This window comes from Melanotaenia boesemani, chromosome 8 (assembly GCF_017639745.1).
Source record: "Melanotaenia boesemani isolate fMelBoe1 chromosome 8, fMelBoe1.pri, whole genome shotgun sequence".
NCBI lineage: Eukaryota > Metazoa > Chordata > Actinopteri > Atheriniformes > Melanotaeniidae > Melanotaenia > Melanotaenia boesemani.
The window spans coordinates 19,400,827-19,419,350 of record NC_055689.1 but is presented as its reverse complement, the minus strand read 5'-3'; the positions used below and the strand labels follow the sequence as shown (position 1 = coordinate 19,419,350).

Sequence of the window (18,524 nt, the reverse complement as noted above, 5' to 3'; positions counted from 1 at the left end):
AACGTTCCAAATGTTTTCAGAGGGTTAGTCTTAGTTGCAACATCTCACAGCTTAGATTGTTATCCGGCAAAAAATAAGTATCATGATTGGCTATAAATTGAAAGGTTGATTATTTCAAAAGATTTGAGAGGGTCCACCACTCACTGCAAGACTGTGAGGGTATTTACTATGAATTTGTGTATTTTATCATCTGTGGGACAGAATATCATTAAAAGATTCAGATAATCCAGAAAAATCTCTGAACACAGGGGACAAAGCAGAAAACCAATATTAAATGGTGATCTTTGGCCCTCGAGCAGTACTGCATTAAAAATAGATATAATATTATGGTGGTAATCACTGCATGATCTCAGAAACATACTATCATGCAAAGAAACATTGTCTATTAATATTTAAATAATTTAAAATTCATAAATTTATTAATGCATTTATTTATTAAATTTATTAAGGATTTAGGATTTGCCAATCACAGTTTTGCAGACTTTCTGGAAATGGGGTTGCATTAAAATTGCTTGTATTATGAGCTGCATGTTGCTATTCTACTGATGTTTCTTGTAAAAATTGTAGAAAGTGAAGACTGTGAATGTAGGTCAGCATACTATTTCCTTCAAATATCCTGCAATATTTATGCATTTGCATCTTCCTGTTTGTCTTTGACAGGTGGGCTGTATGCCCTGGTTGTGGGGTAGTGCCAACACAAACAGTTCCATTGTCATTATTGATTTGGACAGCGGAGCCAACCACACCATGGCAGAGCTGCCCTGTGACGGTGCCCGATACGCTTTTCTATCCTGTGTGGTGGGCACTCTCACTCTGGCACTTTTCCTGCGCATCTCATGGCTGCCAAAGATGGCGCTGATGCTTCTTCTGGGGGTGCTCTATGTCACTGTGTTTGAGCTCAGTGGCTTTCGCAAGACTACAGGGTAAGGTCCACAGCACGACATAATTTACAAACACCCGACACACACATACAGGCACCTTAAATTTTTGTTGTTTCCTGAAGATACATGTCAACAGTATGCCTATTATATTAGATCTTAAAGTAACTGATCCTGTTATGATTCAATATTCATTGTCACTGCATTGGAGCTTCAGAGGGAATGATTGGCTTTGAATGTTTAGTGATAGTTTTGTGTTTGTTTGATCCAGAAGAGTTGGAGTAACATTTACAGTACATGTGCTGAGATGTAAGAATATGGAGGAGTCAGTGCTTGTCTTCACCCCATACTCTTTCATTTTTCCGCCCTTTGAAGCAGCACACATGCTTATTAGCTCCAAATCAGAAGCACGAAAGGACAACGTGGGCTGGATGATGGAACGGTGTTAGCTCAGTACTGAGGGGCCCTGGCCAATTTTATTGAAGTTGAGATCATATATCTGCAAGTGAAAATGTATTATTCTGAATTTGTGAAAGATATTAAGATAAAGATTTATTTGGAAAAACTCCTTTTGTTTAGATACACTTGTGAATCAATGAGTAATAAAGAATTCTATGATCCAAAAATACTTTTTCAACACATTTAAAACTAAGTTTTTTTTTAGCTGTTTTGTTTGGATGTTGTTCTTCAGAAGAGAATGAGCACAAACTGACCTTGTTTTCATATTTTTCACAAGTAAAACTTTACTCATGATCTCTCTCAACACTGTGTGGGGTCCAGTCAACCCTCCTGTGTAGTTTTCTGTGTGGTCTGGTCCGTTGCTGACTTATGTGTTGGTCTCATCCACAGTGGGGGGTCTTTCCACATCCGGGGCTATGAGCCCATCCTGTCTCTGCTGCTTTTTGTCAGTGCCCTGGCCCTCCACTCCAGGCAACTTGACCTCAAACTGCGCTTGGACTTCCTTTGGGCTGTGCAGGTCAGGAAGTGTACTGATGGGTGTGTGTGTTTGTGTCTGTGTAAGACTGCAGATTCTTAGAGGCTTAAATCTTACAATATTAACATGAACTTTAACAAAAGCACAGACATGCTGCCATTTCAGATGTGTTATACTGGGTTATGTGGGGAGGATGTATTATTATTGGCTGCCAGAAGTCTGTTCTTTGGCAAAAACAAGGGTAAGAAGCTTGGTTTAGCCCTGTTTCACTTGGAACTAAGTGTGTCACATAGATAGAAGTACTGAAGCTAAATTTCTAGGCATTAAACATTTTAACTAGAAGCATTAGTCGTAGAAGACACTCCAAACTATTCGTCCAAATATGAAGTTTACTGTAATCCATGGTAAAAGGCTGAGAAGGCTTTTTACTGACCCCATGTGGTGAAAATGTAAAACAATCTCTGGCTCTTAAAAACTGTTTCTGAATATTTTGTGGCCTTCAGGCGGAGGAGGAAAGGGATGGAATGGAGAAAGTAAAGCTGGACAACAGGAGGATTCTCTTCAATCTTCTGCCTGCACACGTGGCTCAGCACTTCTTAATGTCAAACCCCAGAAACATGGTGAGCCACGCTAATAAACAGGCAGACAGGCAGACAGACAAGCAGGTAGATAAAAGGGCAGAAAATATAACAAAATGAGGAGAGGTCAAAGGACATCTTTATACTGTGTTCTGTCTTTTCCCTCAGGATCTGTACTATCAGTCCTATGCACAAGTTGGTGTCCTGTTTGCTTCGATTCCAAACTTTAATGATTTCTACATCGAGCTGGATGGCAACAACATGGGAGTGGAGTGCCTGAGACTGCTAAATGAGATCATTGCTGACTTTGATGAGGTGTGATTGTCATCCTCACATTTTATTTTACTTTAGGTAGTTTGATTTATAATACTGAATGCATGAACTTAATCTGTGTCTTGCAGCTCATGGATAAGGAGTGCTACAAAGACATTGAGAAAATCAAAACTATTGGCAGCACATACATGGCAGCTGTGGGACTCGTCCCCACCATTGGCACCAAGGTTAGCTATCCCTTGCTGTTTGGCAGAGTTTTTTCAGTTGTGTGTATTTATGAGGCACATCACTGGTGGATGTGATGAATAGTTTCTTGTGTAGACACTAACCTGCTGTTTTACGTCTCGTCTTCAGGCCAAAAAATCCATTTATGACCATCTGAGCACAATAGCAGACTACGCCATTGAAATGTTTGATGTATTAGATGAAATCAACTACCAGTCATATAATGAGTTTGTCCTAAGAGTGGGTGAGTCTAACCCACTGGTTTTAATGGAAAGCTAACTGAAATGTGTCAAAAACAGTTTATAAAAAAAATGTTTTGCCTTAATGTTTTTGTGTATTTCCACAGGTATCAATGTGGGTCCTGTGGTTGCAGGGGTGATTGGAGCACGGAGACCTCAGTACGACATCTGGGGTAACACAGTCAACGTGGCCAGTCGAATGGATAGCACTGGAGTGCCCGGAAAAATTCAGGTGTGTTACAGATAGCATTTGGCTAACTATGTAAGCTCTGTTCTTTGAAAACTTAGTGAGGTATCTCAATTTGAAAAGTGCCCCTGGTGTGACCAATCACAGAGGTTTCATTCATATGACTCCCTAATAGCCTCCACCACCATGTGGGATGGTTGTTAACTGGATAAAGGCTTAACAAAGGGATAAAGGGAGCCCAGAACAGAAAGAACTGGTTACCTTTCCTAAACTCCCAAGTCTTGTCTAAATAAATGCATAAGCCTTGGACATGATAGCAAAATTTAAACTGTTTATCTGCACATTGCTGTGGCTCAGACTTGCCAGTTACACCATCCATAAATGCCCTGCTTGGCCAGTATGGTGCTATGAAAAGCATAGACCGTTGTTGTTCCCTCACTCTGCTTGGCACCAGTGCTACCAGGCTGAATGAGAGGATGCATATTGCAGTGCACATGGCCACAAATGTACCAGCACATCCATCGCTAAAACATTATGTTGTAAATAGTTTAGCAGATCATCTAGAATTAGGATACTTAAGGAGCTCCAATGATCTTCGTGGAGAAGAAAGTGCAAATTTCAGGCATGGAGCAGCAGGCACTTTAAGAAGGGGGTCCCCATGTGATTGGTCTGTTTTTGACAGACTTTGTGGTAGTAGAGTTTCTGTGTTTGGTCACTCCAGAGAGAGCTCACCATAGTGAGAAACCAAGCAAGGCTTGATAGACAACCCAAATATATTACAAGAATGGCTGTGTTTACAGTTGGGGCTTGATTAAATTAACATATTTACATTTAGATGTGTATGAAGTACTTCTTTATATCTGTATGTCCCTTAATCTATTATGCAGGTGACTGAGGAGGTTTATCGGTTACTGAATACCAACTATGACTTGGTCTGCCGTGGCAAGGTCAGTGTCAAAGGTAAAGGTGAGATGCTGACTTACTTCCTGGAAGGGAAGGTGCAGGGCGTTGGCACTGCAACCACCTCATCTGTAATGCGTTCTGCCAGCCTGGCACGCCGTATCCACTCTTGTGGAAAGACAAGCGTTCCGACCAATCTGGGCAGCGTCTCCTCTGCTGCCAGCCTGACTGCTCATGCAAGCATGGGTAGCAACCTTCAGATGAACGCTGCCAACAGCAGCCACAGCCAAGCAACATGCCTGCCCTCACCCTTCGTGCCTGCGGTGGGTGAAGAGGAAGAGGAGGAGGATGTGGAGGTGACCGCAATTCAAATTGAAGCTGTGGCAGCTGTTGCAGAGGTAGCAGTGTAGAAAGAAAGACAAGACTATTTGAAAAAAAAAGCGAAAAAGCCATGGTTGGAAGCCTGGGAAAGTCAGTGCTGTCCAGGCATTCCTTCTAAATCCTGAGCTAGAGGCACAACCCAGGATGTGCTCATTCAGGATATGAACTTCCTCCGACATGAAATGACAATGTGGACAATCAGATTTGCTTTTAGAGATTTTGAACTGTGTACCACTCTTCAGATGAAGAAGTGGAGAGAAGAAAAAGGCACTCAGAATCTCAAAGATTTTTATTTTAACATCTCTATAACAGATGAGTAGATTTGCTCTGTTTTTGGGTTTCATCAGATCCAGGTATAATATGCGTCTATGTTTTTTATGAACTGCGTATTCCATGTACAAGGAATATATACACTGATACCCAGAAAAAAGACTGATAATGCTATTGCTTTTGCACTGTCTTTCTGATTATGCCAAGGATATATTGCATTATTTACAGTGTAAAATGATGTTGTTTCTTTTTGGTGTATGTCAGCATGCATGTGTGTACTTGTGAGAGTGTGCGTGTGCATGTATGGTCAGTTCTGAATTGTAATGAAACAGCACAAAATCTTTTTTATACCCAGTGCTCACTGGATGAATAAAGCTTTTTATTTATAGATAATATAGTGCATGACTTTTTAAGAGTTAACAGCCATAGTAATGATACTGTTGTTGAAAGAAAACCAAAGTACTGAGATTTCCATAGATCTTGAGTTTTACTACTTGTATTGCCTCACCTGACAAGGGGGAAGACGTTGCAACATATTGTCATCATCATCATTAGACCTTAAGACTGTCTTTTTGAACCTTGACAAGACTAAAGATATCCTGATATCCTGATGTTCTGTTACTATCCTGATTCACAATGGCTTAATGTGCAATGAATACATACAGAGAGTGGCTGCTTTGATGGTGAAAATGCAATAAAGGTCAATGACAGCAGACAAAAGTAGAGCAATTATACTAAGTTGGATGTGTGCTACTATGGAATCTAGTTTATGCCAAAAGCAGACCAGCCACAAAAGAACGCCACAGAGGACCAATACATTTCTACATTTGGTGCAGCCATGTGCACCGACTGTTGAGTTTAAGGATGACATTCACCCAAAATGAAGATAGCACAGACATAATAATAAGCACACCACTTCCACAAATGCATGACCTTTAAGTGTAAAATGTTCAATGTAAAAAACAGTTTTCTTGAGTCTGCAGAAACTTTGGTGCAGTGTCTGGCTGCTGGTGTCTTTCAGGCATATACATTTCTCTACTACTGCTTTTCATTATATTAAAGCTGCTGTTTAAGTTTTTTAGTAAAAAAAAAAAAAAAAAATGGGGAAAAAAACAAGAAAAAAAAGGTTGAGCATATTTCTCAGATACCGTGTCAGAAATATTCGGCACCTCGGATATTTTAATAGCCTGTATATTTACAAGTGCATAGACATTTCACTTGGTCTGCAAAACTGTAAATATGTCATGTTTCAAGTTTCTGCCTTACTCTATAAGCTTACAGTGACTGCAACTTGCCTTTTTAGATTTATTCACTTTCATATGCAGATCATACTTTTTTTGTAAATAGTCAAAAGCTGTAAACTATGTTGTATCTTGTACAGTGTAAAGTTGGGTTAATGAATATTTTGTAATAAAGACAATATTGGTGTATAATATCACATGTGCCTTTTAATGTCAACAAATAAGACTTTTTTTTTTTTTTTTTTTGCTTACTGGCTTAATAAAACTAGTTTAACTGTCATGAGGGGGAATGATGACCTATTTTCAGTGTCACCACCCTGATCCACAATGTTTATACATGACCCCATTTATCCTCATTAGTTCTTCTCCATATTTTTTGTTTTCTATTTTTCAAACCGTAGTTAATAGCTCTTAAAATAACTGCTATCACTTTACATAGTTAAATACATGAAATAACCATTTTCCTATGTCAGTCAGCATGACTCCGCAGCCCACGGCCTGATGAATGTCACTATGTCCCAAATACTAAGCAGGGGCCAAAACTGTTTTCCCAGCACTGAGGTAGACTTTGTCCAGAGTCCACGCAGTGCAACAGTTAAGTCAACAAACACCTGTCTTGTGCAACATTTCTTTCCAAATAGACCAGAACTGGAACTTTTATTGCTTTGCAATAAAGTACAGCAAATTCTTGTCAGTTATTAATGACTTCCAACCCACTGTAAAGTTTATGTGTCTTGTCAAAGTTCTTACTTGACAGAGACAAACAAAAACGTGCAGCTGTTCTCACTGTGTTTGGGAAATTTCCTGACTTCAAACTAAAGCTGACATCAAGCAGTGAAGGGAAACTAAAGTAAATGAGGGTGAACAAATATCACTCTCCCTGACATCACAGAGGCTAAAAGGGTCAAGATGGGTGAATTAGGTCATTGCATTCACAAGTATTTATATTTATATCAGCATAGACTTCAGCAGCCGACTAAATAAAATAATGATACTCCATGAACCAGATCAGTGGTACATCATTTCCAGTGATGTTATCTGACAAGATGTGACTAGGTATTTTATTAGGTTTTTAGCTTCTGGTTTTAGTTGCATTGAACTTGTTTATTTCCTGAGCAACATTATTATTATTCACCTAATAGTGCAAACACAGATTTGTATTCTCAGTTTATTGCTGCTTTTGTTTGCACTAACCCACTACAGTTTGAAATGATTAACAGTAAACAGAAATTATGTTAACTCTAGTTGAAAACTAACTGGGAAATCTCCCTGTTCTGTATCTAACTGTAATCAGACAAAACGTGTGACTCCTGTGCATAATCATGGAAGGATCATGAGAAAAAATAAAAGCTTTTATGCATCTTCACCACAAATTCAACATCAGAAATGTGGAAATTAACATTTTTATAACCTGAAGGACCAGTCCTGACACTTCTGATTAGCCTATATAATCATGAATTGGCCTTTGTTGCACTGGAGGAAAGAATGGATTTAGTTAAATACCACCAAGTTTTAAAGGCAAACATTAAATTGTCTTAAAGATAGCTGAAGATAAGAGAATTTTGCAACAGAATAAAGATTCGAACCACAGTTCAAAACATGAACCTCTTAAACTTTGCATATCACTGTGGATTTTTTTTTTCTTCTTCTTCTTTTTGCCTCTAGAATGTGTACTTAATACCTTCTTAATTTTCTTTGCTTTTCTTGTGGTAATATGTCAAACTGTCACTGCTGTGAATGAGGTTTTCGTTAAGTGTTCACACCTGATTGGAATAATCAATTAACACTTTGCAACTCTCACATTAGATATTCCAGGATCATATCAGGAAACCTATGTCTTCCAGCTAAATGGATTTTCAGCAGCAAAATGTAAGTCTGGCATATATAAGGAGGCAAAAAAATAATAAATAAAATAAAAAAATAAAAAAATCTAATTCGCCATGAAATGCACCATATATTCATTCTCTTCTTTTCCAATATGACATGAATGCAAATTCTGAAAAAGAGACCACCCCTGGAGCCCATCGAAGAAGAGCCAGAACAAGAGGATGAAAATGAGGGAAGAACAGGAGAAAGAAACGAGGATTTTTCTTTTCAAATGGGTGTAGAGACAGAGAAGGCCCTGGCAGAAGATGATGATGAAGATGTTCCACTGAGGGTTCTGAGACAGAGGCAGCGCTCTCGTTCTTTCAGTGAAAACAGTTTCACTCAAATTCAATCTAGCAACAAAAAAATTGAGGAACTGTCTTTGTCAGATTTGAGCACTAACACCACAGACCAAAGCAATGAAGTTACACAAATGGTAGAATTGAGAGATGAGAGGAAGCCAAGAAGCAGTTATCTGAGAGTAAGGGTGAGGATAACTCTGCATTTTTCTGTATTTCTACTTAACATCTGATAGCACACAACTGTGATCAAAAAGACATGATCTGTTTTCTTAGGGCTCCAGAATTAATTGGCGTAAACAGACACCAAATGAACCAGCAGTGAAAAGGAGGAAGAAAAGCAACAAGAGAGTGTCTGTGGTGGTTGGTGTTTATTTTTATACATAGATGTTTTTATTTACTTCAAAACAGAAGGGTGGGGGGATGTAATATTTTCCTTTGCTAAATCTCATTCAAATTTCCAGGAGCCCTTTCCTCAGTGGCTAGTCAACCTGATGATCAACATTGAAGAGGCAACAGCTCATCAACTGGTGGTTGAGTAACATTAATCACTGAAGGCTTTACAAAGTGAATGTACAACATGTGGGGGGCACTATTAAGGGAGGGTATTTTTGTATGTTTCTCTCCACTAACCTTCTGAACACTACTGTGGTTCACACTTCACCGACAGCAGATGTGGATTAGTTTTGCTCGTTTCAACGAACCTACTTAACCTTTTTCCAAGTTGAAGATTTTTGATTTTTCCCTTTATCTATATTACAATTGACAAATTTTTTTTTTTTAATTAGTTTGCAAATTTTGATTAAATAAGTGAATGTTGGACCACTTTTAATTGTTATAGCCCTTTGACGAGGAACTTTCATTTTTCATTCTTCATCATTGCATGCATAAAGGGTAAAATTTAGGTGGTTAATAATACAACATATGTTAGCTTTACAACTGTCTGACAATCCACAACTATGTTGTAAACAAATATAGGAAACCGCTCTCCTCTTTTAGGACATGAAGACAGCTACAAGAGCAAAGTGTGTAATCTTATGTTCACAGAAGAGCACAGGATAACAGCCAGCTAGAGGCTCCCTTTTTCAGCAAATGTCAGTGTTTGGAGTTTACCTAAAAATGCAGAGCAATTTATTGAATTGCAGTGCTGAAAAAAGAAATCCACTGCTCTCCAAAGAGAACATTGCTGCCTTCCTTCTGTTAATCACTTGGAAGGCAACACAGAAAGTTGTGGGAAGTTATTGGTAAACTGATAAGATCAAATGTGCTTGGAGAGGGTAAAAAAACTGCATTCCAACAGGAAAACTCAACATAATGTGTGAAACATAATGGTGTTAATGTTGTGTTTTGTTCCATCTTATAACAACTTTTTTGGACTGTCAAAAGTCATGACCTTAATCCAATAAAAATGTGGAAAGTAGTGGAAGTAAGCAGTTTGTGTTAGGAAACATCCCCGATCGGAAGCTAAAAAAAAGGCTTTTAAACTGATGTGAAGGTCTGATCAGCATTTAGTGCACTGCAAATGGGAATAATATGAGAGATTTACAGGGTTACACATGCTTTCCAATCACATTTATGCAATATTAGATTAATAAATTATCAAGTTGGTTTTGTTCGTCATTGGCATCTTGTTGTTCTGGATATCAGCATGTGTTTTTAAAAGCAAAGATTTTCCATATGAAAAAACCTGGGGTCACCTAGAGTACACGGGATGAGATCAGTAGTGTTGGATTGTATATCACAAATCTGGCATTTGTCATAGTTATGACAAATACTACACCAAGGAAACAACCAATTACTGCTGCCTTCTTTAGACAAACATGTTGTGATTCTAGCAGATGAATCCATAATGCTAGGGTTATGCAACACTAGAGGGAACCAATCCTGTTTTTCTGTCTGCCTGATAAGAGGGACAAATAAGATTTTAGTGTCAAAACAGCTTCAGAGCACAATTTGTCAGCAGTACTTTAAAAGATAAATGTTTAACAACAGCCAGAGTGGAGCTGTCCCACTGACCAGTCATTATCTCATCCTATAACTCCATATTCTTATTGTAGATGTTATTCATCTTTGACTACTATGTAGAGGCCTTGTCAAACAGTAACAATCAAGTAACTGTCATAACATCAAATTTAGAGATGAAAATCTGTTATTTTCTTTCATCTGAAAACAAGGTTGTTTTGATGCACAACCGCTTTATGTTCTAATGTCAATATTGACAGTGGACCTTGTGATCCCACATCTACGCACGTCAAGCGGGGTCACTTAGAGTTTACATTAGCTTTGTCAAAAATATTTTATATCTGTGGTCAACGTGTCAAACATTAACCCCCCTGGAGGCCAGATCCCCTTACAAATACTCCTGGTTCGCAGAAATCTCTTTAGAAGAAAACCTACAGTCATATAGAGCAGTTTTAAGAGACGACTCCAAAAAGGCAAATAATTTTATCAGAAGAATGGAGGTACTTGGATTGTATCAGAAGTTTATGTTTGTAGCGGTTGTGGGTCTGGCTGTCTTGGCTGTGGTGAGGTCGTCCCCGGTGGTGGGGCCCGAGCCCATCCGCTGTGCCACATGTACGCAACAGAAGATGAACGACTGTCCTGCAATCCCAACTGACTGTAAGCAGGTGCTGAGAGAGCCTGGCTGTGGCTGTTGTATGGCCTGTGCTCTGGAGAAAGGGGCTTCCTGTGGGGTTCACACTGCCCACTGTGGAGAGGGTCTCCGCTGCATTCCAAGGCCCGGTGAGGCCAGACCACTCCATGCTCTGACGAGGGGACAGGGAGTCTGCATTGAAGATGAGGGCCAAGGTAGACTCATTTGTTCTTTTTTTCATACGTGTCAATTGTTTTTTGCTACTTGTAAGGCTTTAAATTGTTATTATGGCTCATGTTCAAGTGTAACATCAGATGTATTTAAAAAAAATCCCTGCAGAAGAAGCTGATGGAGTCCATGATCATGGATCCCTGCACTACCTGTTGGGTCTGAACTTTCCGTTTGACCTCCAAGATACTGCTGAGGGCCAAGAGAGTATCAAAGCCAAGGTCAATGCCATCCGCAGCAAACTCGTACAGCAGGTGAGAAAAAAGCATAAGTTTGATCCAGAAAATTTAGGAAAGAATAATTTATCATTCTTTTAATAAAAAAGAAGAGATGGTTTTGTGGATAAATACCTGAATATATTATGTGATTTTGTTGTAGCTGTGTATTTGTACCCTAACTCTGTGGTTTTGCACAGGGTCCCTGTCACATTGAACTGCACGCAGCTCTGGATATGATAGCCAGCTCTCAGCAGAAACTAGGAGATAAATTCACAACTTTCTACCTCCCCAACTGCGACAAGTACGGCTTCTACAAGGCAAAACAGGTGAGAATTTCAAAGATGTCCAACAACTAAAACTCATCCCAACTTAAGGAAGAGGTTTTTATTAAGCTAGTGGGTGATTTGTCTGAGAGATGCCTTTACTGTTTCAGTGTGAGTCATCTCTGGTTGGACCTCCTGCTCGCTGCTGGTGTGTTTCTTCTTGGAATGGCAAGAAGCTCCCAGGAGCGAGTGACCTTACTGGTGATGCAGAGTGCCATCAAGAAGTCACTCCCTGAAGGATGAACGCACTCATAAACCCACAAAGTAACTTAACTTGAGAAAAATGGACTGATTATGTAAAATCTTACAAGTGAAAATGTCCTATATTATTTACATGATGTATAACAGACTTATTTATTCTCTACTTGTACAGTTTTCCTCACATTATCCATTTGTCATTTTTAGATTATATATATATATATATATATATATATATATGTGTGTATATAATTGCCTAGTTTTTTTCAGTTGTAAATAAGGCAACACTGTATACATGTGTATTTTTGGCTAAATAACTCCACTGCTCAAAACCACAGATCTGCAACTCTGCCAAACCCATTCAGAGTATTTAGGATTTTTAAATATATATATATATATATATATATATATATATATATATATATATATATATATATATATATATATATATATATATAATATATATATATATATATATATACATACATAGATACATATATGTATATATATATATATCTATATATATATATATATATATATATATATATATATATATATATATATATTTCATTCAAAACCACAGCTGTGCATGGTTTGAAACAACACAACCATTCATTCATTCAACCTGTTGACATTGTCTGAATGTATCTCCATTTCCTCAATGGGCTTTGGGGGAAATACTTAAAATGCCACAAGTATGTGCATGGTGGCTGAGCACAAACATATCAGGGCTTATCCGAGCTGCTGTGAGGTTTGGGATGGATTGGTCAGCATCTGTCTACCTCTGCAGGTCCACTGGTTGAGCAGAGGTCTCTTCCTTCTTTCTCACATTGTACGAATTTAAAAAAAAATAGTCTTGCATTTATTCTTGTATTTATTAATTTATGCATGTGTTTGCTGATGAAGTCCTGTGCACTGATATTTTCAGTGAATGTTGTTTGCAAGGAGGTGATGTACATAATTAAATTATCTGGATGTGCATTATTAAAATGTTTTCTCATCATAATTGACTCATACTTTAATGTGTAATTTGTTAATCTGACAGAAAGAACATAAAAACACTTGGATGCATATACATATATATATTTTTACTGCCTTTATTAAGTAAAAAATAGACCTCTGAGGGTTGCATTGTATATACAAAAATATTTACTTAAGTTGAGACAAGTGCGAAACACTATCATTGGCTACATGGAAATCAAAGATTATGGCAGAGGCCTTTATCTCAAGTATTCAGCTTATGCAAAGTCACGAAACAGTAACAGTCACATTACAGAGTAAAAGAAATGTCCCTCTCTCTGTGGCTTGAAATCCAGCATTGAAAAAACTCAAAATGCATGGTAGTGTTTGAACTCCACAGTCACATCCAACACCCTGTGGAGCAGGAAGCAACTGGAAACAATGCAACTCATAGGAATTCATAGTAAGGCACTGCATGTTACACTGAAGGGCATTTCATACAGGCATATATTTCATGGTCACAGTGACCACACAGTCTTCATAACAAATCACAAAGCATACAATTAATGATTACATATCACAAGCACGTACACGTATGCAATGCCAATTATTTGTGAGTAAATGAAGGGCACACTGATCACTGTGATGTGTCTCTGTTTTATAATCAGTTTAAGACCTCTGCAATTAATTCTTTAAGTTATCCAGGCAGAGTCAGGAATGAAACAGCTTATGAGGAATCCATCCATCGCATAAAAGTCCAGGTTCTTCCTTCTGTTACACTTACTCTGTTCCCTTGCTCTGCTTCAGAAATAAAAGGTCCCACAGGCGACAGATTGAAATAGCAAACATCCATATATCGGTCGAGCCATCTTTTGACCTCTCTTCCAATATCCTCAGTGTCTCCATTTGTTTACAATTCTTCTTGTTCATTCCCAACCTCCCTCCCTCCCATCCTGCTTTGCTCCTATTGGCTCTCAGAGTTGTAGTACAGGGCGTCTCCTCGTTCCTTCCCATCAAACCCTGTCAAAGGCTGCCCATATTTGTCCACACACCAACAGAAGCCTCGCTTTCTGCCTTTGGATGGACGGCACTGAAAGTGAAAGGAGAGAAAAAAAGCTGAGAGTCAGACTGATGCCAAAGGTGGTGCGGCCAAATTTGAAAAGAAAAAAAAAGAAAAAAATTCAGTTGAATGAGCAGCATTTTGAGTAACAAGCCACTTTAGTCAATGAAGTAGAACAGCATAGTTAAGAGGCATTAATGGTCATTTTGTGCTGAGTCGACACAGCCTTGGCGATCCAACGCGCTGTGGTATTTTGAGCTGCTTTTATGGTCTACCTTCTGTTATACACACATATAGAGACATTTAAGGTAAACAGAAACCTGGTAAAATATTTGCTTAGTGCCATTTGTGAACAACTGTGAACCAAGATCTATTTTCAGAAGCTTGTGGCCAGTACGAATCATCTGTTGCTGATTATACCCCACAGCTCCAAATTATGGGTACTACAAATGACTTATAGAGCCTGTGGAGCTACCCAAGGGCTGTTATTTTACTGCCAATTTTACTAAAGGTCAACCTCCACTCCAGTAAAACATGCAGCCATTCATTTCAAGGGCTAAGGCAACGTTACCGCTTCTCCACAGAGAAGCTGGTGCTGATCAGGAGGGAAGACATCCTTATTTAGCTCAATATAGAAAAAGAGTTTATTTATCAGTTTTAAAGACACATCCATTATCACTATGATCCAAGCATGATGATTGCATTCTTAAAGCTGCACGGCTACTCAAAACCACTACAGGTTATTAGAAACTATTAAGTTATCAAAATCTTGAGTATAATTTATTATAAAAAGTCCATCTTTCTCAAGCATGACATCTTTCCTGGGGACATTTTTTTTTCCCCTAAGAGGCTGTTACTCTTATTAAGAACTGTAATGAGAGCTTTTTTATTTAAACTCGTGCAAGTGTCCAAATCAAACTGAAATGTCTGCCACTCCTTCAGTGCCTGGGGTAAGAGCGGTACACTAGGCCCATTCTACATAAACAAAGACAATGAGTCTGCCGCTGTGAGACTGCTTATGAGATGATTGCAGGTCAAGGAGAACACTTCCATTAAGCAGGAGGGAGTGCTATGCAAGGAGAAAAGCTGTCTTGGTGATGCAGTGGCACAGGAGCCCTAAGTGTCTCCATATGAATTCATCAGAACCACTCATTTATTACAACCCAATCGTGGGTGAACCATGTGAGCATGGGGATGGCTGCAACTCTATTTCTGTGTCTGCCTCTCAAAAGTCCAGCAATTATGGGGTGAGCACATGAGGTGCCAGTGGCCACCTTGACGTCTGTCTCCCTGGGAGGGTTCCCGTTAAGACAGCCGTCGTCCCAGCTGTCAACCCCATTGGGGTTTGGTCCCTGTGGTTCCTGTTTCCAGAGCCAGTGGCTAGGGTCTACCTCACTGGTGTGGTACAGTGATGACGCTCTAATAACTACCAATGAATACAAGGGGACAGCAACAAAGCTGTAATTGGGCTGCAAGAAAACTAAAGCCTGATTTACTTAACTTTACGAATCTCAATTAATGTAGCTTGTTAATTAGCAAATGTTGATATTGTTTTTGCAGCTCTTTAAAGTTGTAACAAAGTTTGGATCAAACAGATCACAGAACATAAAAACAATCACTGAATAATAATACATAGAATTTCAGCAAACATGATCAAATTTAACACTGTTTTTTTACCTGTTTTTTCTTATAGTAACCCTTCTTGTCACAGTTTGGTATGCGAAAACCTCTGGGGCTGAGGATGTTGGTGATTTTGAAGCTGCTGAGAATGCTCTCAATCTCTCTTCGACAGGGACCCTACAAATAAGTTGACACATGAGTTTATTTTAATATTTGCAACTCTGAGGCTCCAACATTAAGAAATATACATAAAATTCATGTGATTATCACCAGCAGTTTTATTTCATGTAATTTAGACATTAATGGTCTTGTGAAAAAACAAGCTGACTCGTGTAGCATCACAGTATGCCCTGCTCTAATACCTGAATAATGGAGTTGGTAATATGAAAGAAACTGCAGATGTGAAATTAATTCCTCTGACTTGCGGAGGCTTAACAGTATGAAAAAGCTGCTTAGAACTCTTACATGTAAAACAAAGGAAGGGGATAAAGTGTATTCAAACAGCTTAACGATTGAGCCCAAAGGCTTGTCCTCAAGTCCAAGTACTCCAGTCACTAGCAGCCAGTCAAAGCCCATTACTAGAGTATGCTCACTTCTCCAGCCAAAGAAATATGAAAATAGCAACAGAGCTTCCCAACAGGCACTTGCATTGGCCAATCCATCATTCGCTGGCTCTCAGTACACCCGGCACGGGGACGCCTTGTGGCTAAACAACTGCCTGACCCCGGTCAGCCGCAATGCCACAGTACAAGCTTACTGCCATGCCACTCTACTACTCCAGATCCCTGCCAACCATCAGCACCGCAACTCAAAGCATTTCATCACCCGCAGGGGTAGAAAAACACCAAAACATAGAGGAAGAGGAGAAAAACATTCCTCTGGTGTGCTCTGAAGACAGAAAAATAAAAATGTATGTGGTACTTACATTTTCAGGCTCCTGTTTGGTTTCTAGAGAAAAGTTTTGTTGGTCTGTGGTGAGTGGTCCTGGAAGATCCTCCTTTTGTAAGCTCAGGAGTTTCTTCAGTTGTTCTCGTATGAACATATCTGACTTTTCAGAGTAGAAGAAGGTGTGAAGTGGTCCAGTAGGTCTGTGGGTGCCACAAATCGTTTGAAGACCTAAACTGGTGGAATCCTGCTCCTTGTCCTGAGTCTCTGTATTATCTGCTAAAGTTTAAACACAGCATGTTTATTCACAAAAACTATACACAAGGTATTCATGATTTTTTTCTTTTAAAGGAAGAAATTGCATAAATATATCTTCAGCAAGCTATAGCTCAGTGTGAGGGTTATGAATATTCAGTTCTTCTTTTAGTAGCTTTACTTTATAATACACTAGGATTCAAAACCCCTCTATAATGTAAAACCAAGTTTCAGAATGACAACAATTTCAGGAAGGCTGTCTTGATTTGCCACCCTACTGCACAAAAGGAAACACCTTAGTGACACAAGCACTTCTTTTATCCACAACCAAAGGTTTCATTAATACTGTCTCAACGTACACCTCCATCCTATGGCTGAGAATTTGAGGAGTTAAAATCAAGAGGAAATATTGTTTTTCGCATTCACTTCTCATATGGGTCATGAAAAAAAGCATTTCTGGTCAAGGTAAATGTCTACATGAGTGGGCAACATTTCCCCCAAACTGACATCAAAGCGTCTCTAACTCGTCTGCTTTTCAATAATCTTTAGTTTTATGCACTACATTAACCTGTACAGGATGCATAGATTTAAAGTGCAGGGAGAAAAATTACCTGGCAATTCGTTAACTGGACGTGTTGGTCTGACCGTTGGTTTCCTGTTAGTGGTGTTTGCACAAATCCCGCGTCCCTCCAGCAGAGCCTGCAGAGGTTTGGTTTCACCCGGCTGATGCTGACAGGTCAGTCCGGAGCCACATCGCCCGGTGTACACGCCGCACGGCTGTCCGAAGCTCAACGCGCAGGTCATACAGCAACCGCAGCCTGGTTCGCGGACTTTTTCAGCGCAGTCCTTAGGCAAAGGTTTGCACAAGAGCCGCGCTCCAACATCACATGGCTCGCATTTGATAACCGGTCCAGTCGCACTTGACCTCCGAGTGAATGATGCCAAGACAAAAGTCATGCAAAGTGCTCTAAAATAGGAATCCATAGTATGGTACGAGACTATTTGAAAGGAGGAGGCGTACCGTCCACCGGTCAGCTTCTCTCATTCACATAAAGCCAACGGACAAAACATCTCAATATATAGACCCCAATGACTGTAGTCACACCCCCGCATGGCTTGTGGTGCACAACTGAATTCCCTCGACTGTTATTCTTATAAAAATATAAAAGTAATTTTCTTGAACCTTTTCCTATTTTTCCCGAAACACTTGCGGTGCGTCTCTCGAGGATCTATAACAAATAAAATGAATTATCTAGTACGTCTCCCTTTTCATATAAGCTGAGAGTTGGTGGTTTGGTCAACAAAAAAAAAGGAATAAAAAAAAGCAGGATTCCCCATCTGTGAGAGCATTTACCAATTGCAAACGCAAGAAAAAAATAAAACGGGAAATATACAAAAGTTCGATGTGCCATGTCTCAGTTTAAAGTGCACACACAGTGGTCCATGCTTCTGCTATGCGCCTCTTTATTCATAGAGGGCGCCAATATGTGTTAAAAACACTGGCGTCAAATATTAAAACAACTTCCTCAACACAGCTCCAACTATTGGAAGGTACAGAGGCATTTTTTTTCCAATGAATGTAATTAAAGTCTTATTTAAATTTATGTTTGTGTGTCCTTTTCACGTTTAGGTAAGTCTTAATTTAGAAAAGCAGCTGATTTCATGTGCAAGCACAATCTCACACAGGTTTGTGTTTTCATATGTGTCTGCACACAAAGTTGCTGCACAAGACCATGCATTAGCATATAGGTTACACAGCAGTGGTTATGTGGGAGCATCATTACTACTGATAACCACAAGTGGATACAGAATTAAACCAACCTGCCTAATATTATTAAGCCCACCTTCTGTTGCCAAACTAAGTTTCATAAAGTTGGGAGTTGGGGAGCATGCCTATGCCATCGTGTGAAGGT

At 39.2% G+C, this 18,524-nt stretch overlaps 3 protein-coding genes across 5 annotated transcripts in view; 2 read left to right on the top strand and 1 right to left on the bottom strand.

Annotated features, from left to right (window-relative positions):
- Window positions 1-6,300, top strand: part of LOC121644969 (adenylate cyclase type 1-like) — a 37,043-nt gene extending 30,743 nt beyond the window's left edge. The window contains exons 13-20 of one of the 2 annotated variants that reach the window (XM_041993239.1): window positions 661-923; window positions 1,728-1,854; window positions 2,316-2,432; window positions 2,559-2,705; window positions 2,792-2,890; window positions 3,018-3,132; window positions 3,235-3,359; window positions 4,202-6,300. In XM_041993239.1, coding sequence (XP_041849173.1) covers window positions 661-923; window positions 1,728-1,854; window positions 2,316-2,432; window positions 2,559-2,705; window positions 2,792-2,890; window positions 3,018-3,132; window positions 3,235-3,359; window positions 4,202-4,624 — 1,416 coding nt within the window. In that variant the 3' untranslated portion in view covers window positions 4,625-6,300. Of the gene's footprint in view, window positions 1-660; window positions 924-1,727; window positions 1,855-2,315; window positions 2,478-2,558; window positions 2,706-2,791; window positions 2,891-3,017; window positions 3,133-3,234; window positions 3,360-4,201 lie in introns of both variants that reach the window. The other variant, XM_041993238.1, reaches the window with a different exon arrangement.
- A 4,354-nt stretch (window positions 6,301-10,654) lies between these two features.
- On the top strand, window positions 10,655-12,042 carry LOC121645249 (insulin-like growth factor-binding protein 1). The gene is made up of 4 exons (XM_041993646.1): window positions 10,655-11,079; window positions 11,204-11,346; window positions 11,508-11,636; window positions 11,744-12,042. The coding sequence occupies exons 1-4, from the start codon at window positions 10,728-10,730 to the stop codon at window positions 11,867-11,869; spliced, it is 750 nt and encodes a 249-aa protein (XP_041849580.1). The 5' UTR covers window positions 10,655-10,727; the 3' UTR covers window positions 11,870-12,042.
- Window positions 12,043-12,962: 920 nt separating this feature from the next.
- On the bottom strand, window positions 12,963-18,026 carry LOC121644870 (insulin-like growth factor-binding protein 3). 2 transcript variants are annotated; one of them, XM_041993120.1, is made up of 4 exons: window positions 17,223-18,026; window positions 16,397-16,632; window positions 15,529-15,648; window positions 12,963-13,881 (listed from the first exon to the last, which is right to left on the bottom strand). In XM_041993120.1, exons 1-4 carry the CDS (start codon window positions 17,593-17,595, stop codon window positions 13,756-13,758), a joined length of 855 nt encoding a protein of 284 aa, XP_041849054.1. In that variant the 5' UTR covers window positions 17,596-18,026; the 3' UTR covers window positions 12,963-13,755. The 2 variants fall into 2 exon arrangements, with proteins under 2 accessions (XP_041849054.1, XP_041849053.1); XM_041993119.1 differs by having other exon boundaries at window positions 16,397-16,635; window positions 17,223-18,024.
- Window positions 18,027-18,524: the final 498 nt, after the last annotated feature.

Coding starts and splice junctions, on each gene's coding strand:
- LOC121645249 (XM_041993646.1), top strand. CDS start 10,728: ATGGAGGTACTTGGATTGTATCAGAAGTTTATGTTTGTAGCGGTTGTG. Junction 11,080..11,203: donor CATTGAAGATGAGGGCCAAG/GTAGACTCATTT, acceptor AAATCCCTGCAG/AAGAAGCTGATGGAGTCCAT. Junction 11,637..11,743: donor GCTTCTACAAGGCAAAACAG/GTGAGAATTTCA, acceptor TTACTGTTTCAG/TGTGAGTCATCTCTGGTTGG.
- LOC121644870 (XM_041993119.1), bottom strand. CDS start 17,595: ATGGATTCCTATTTTAGAGCACTTTGCATGACTTTTGTCTTGGCATCA. Junction 15,649..16,396: donor CCAAACAGGAGCCTGAAAAT/GTAAGTACCACA, acceptor ACTTATTTGTAG/GGTCCCTGTCGAAGAGAGAT. Junction 13,882..15,528: donor GTTACTATAAGAAAAAACAG/GTAAAAAAACAG, acceptor TTTCACTTTCAG/TGCCGTCCATCCAAAGGCAG.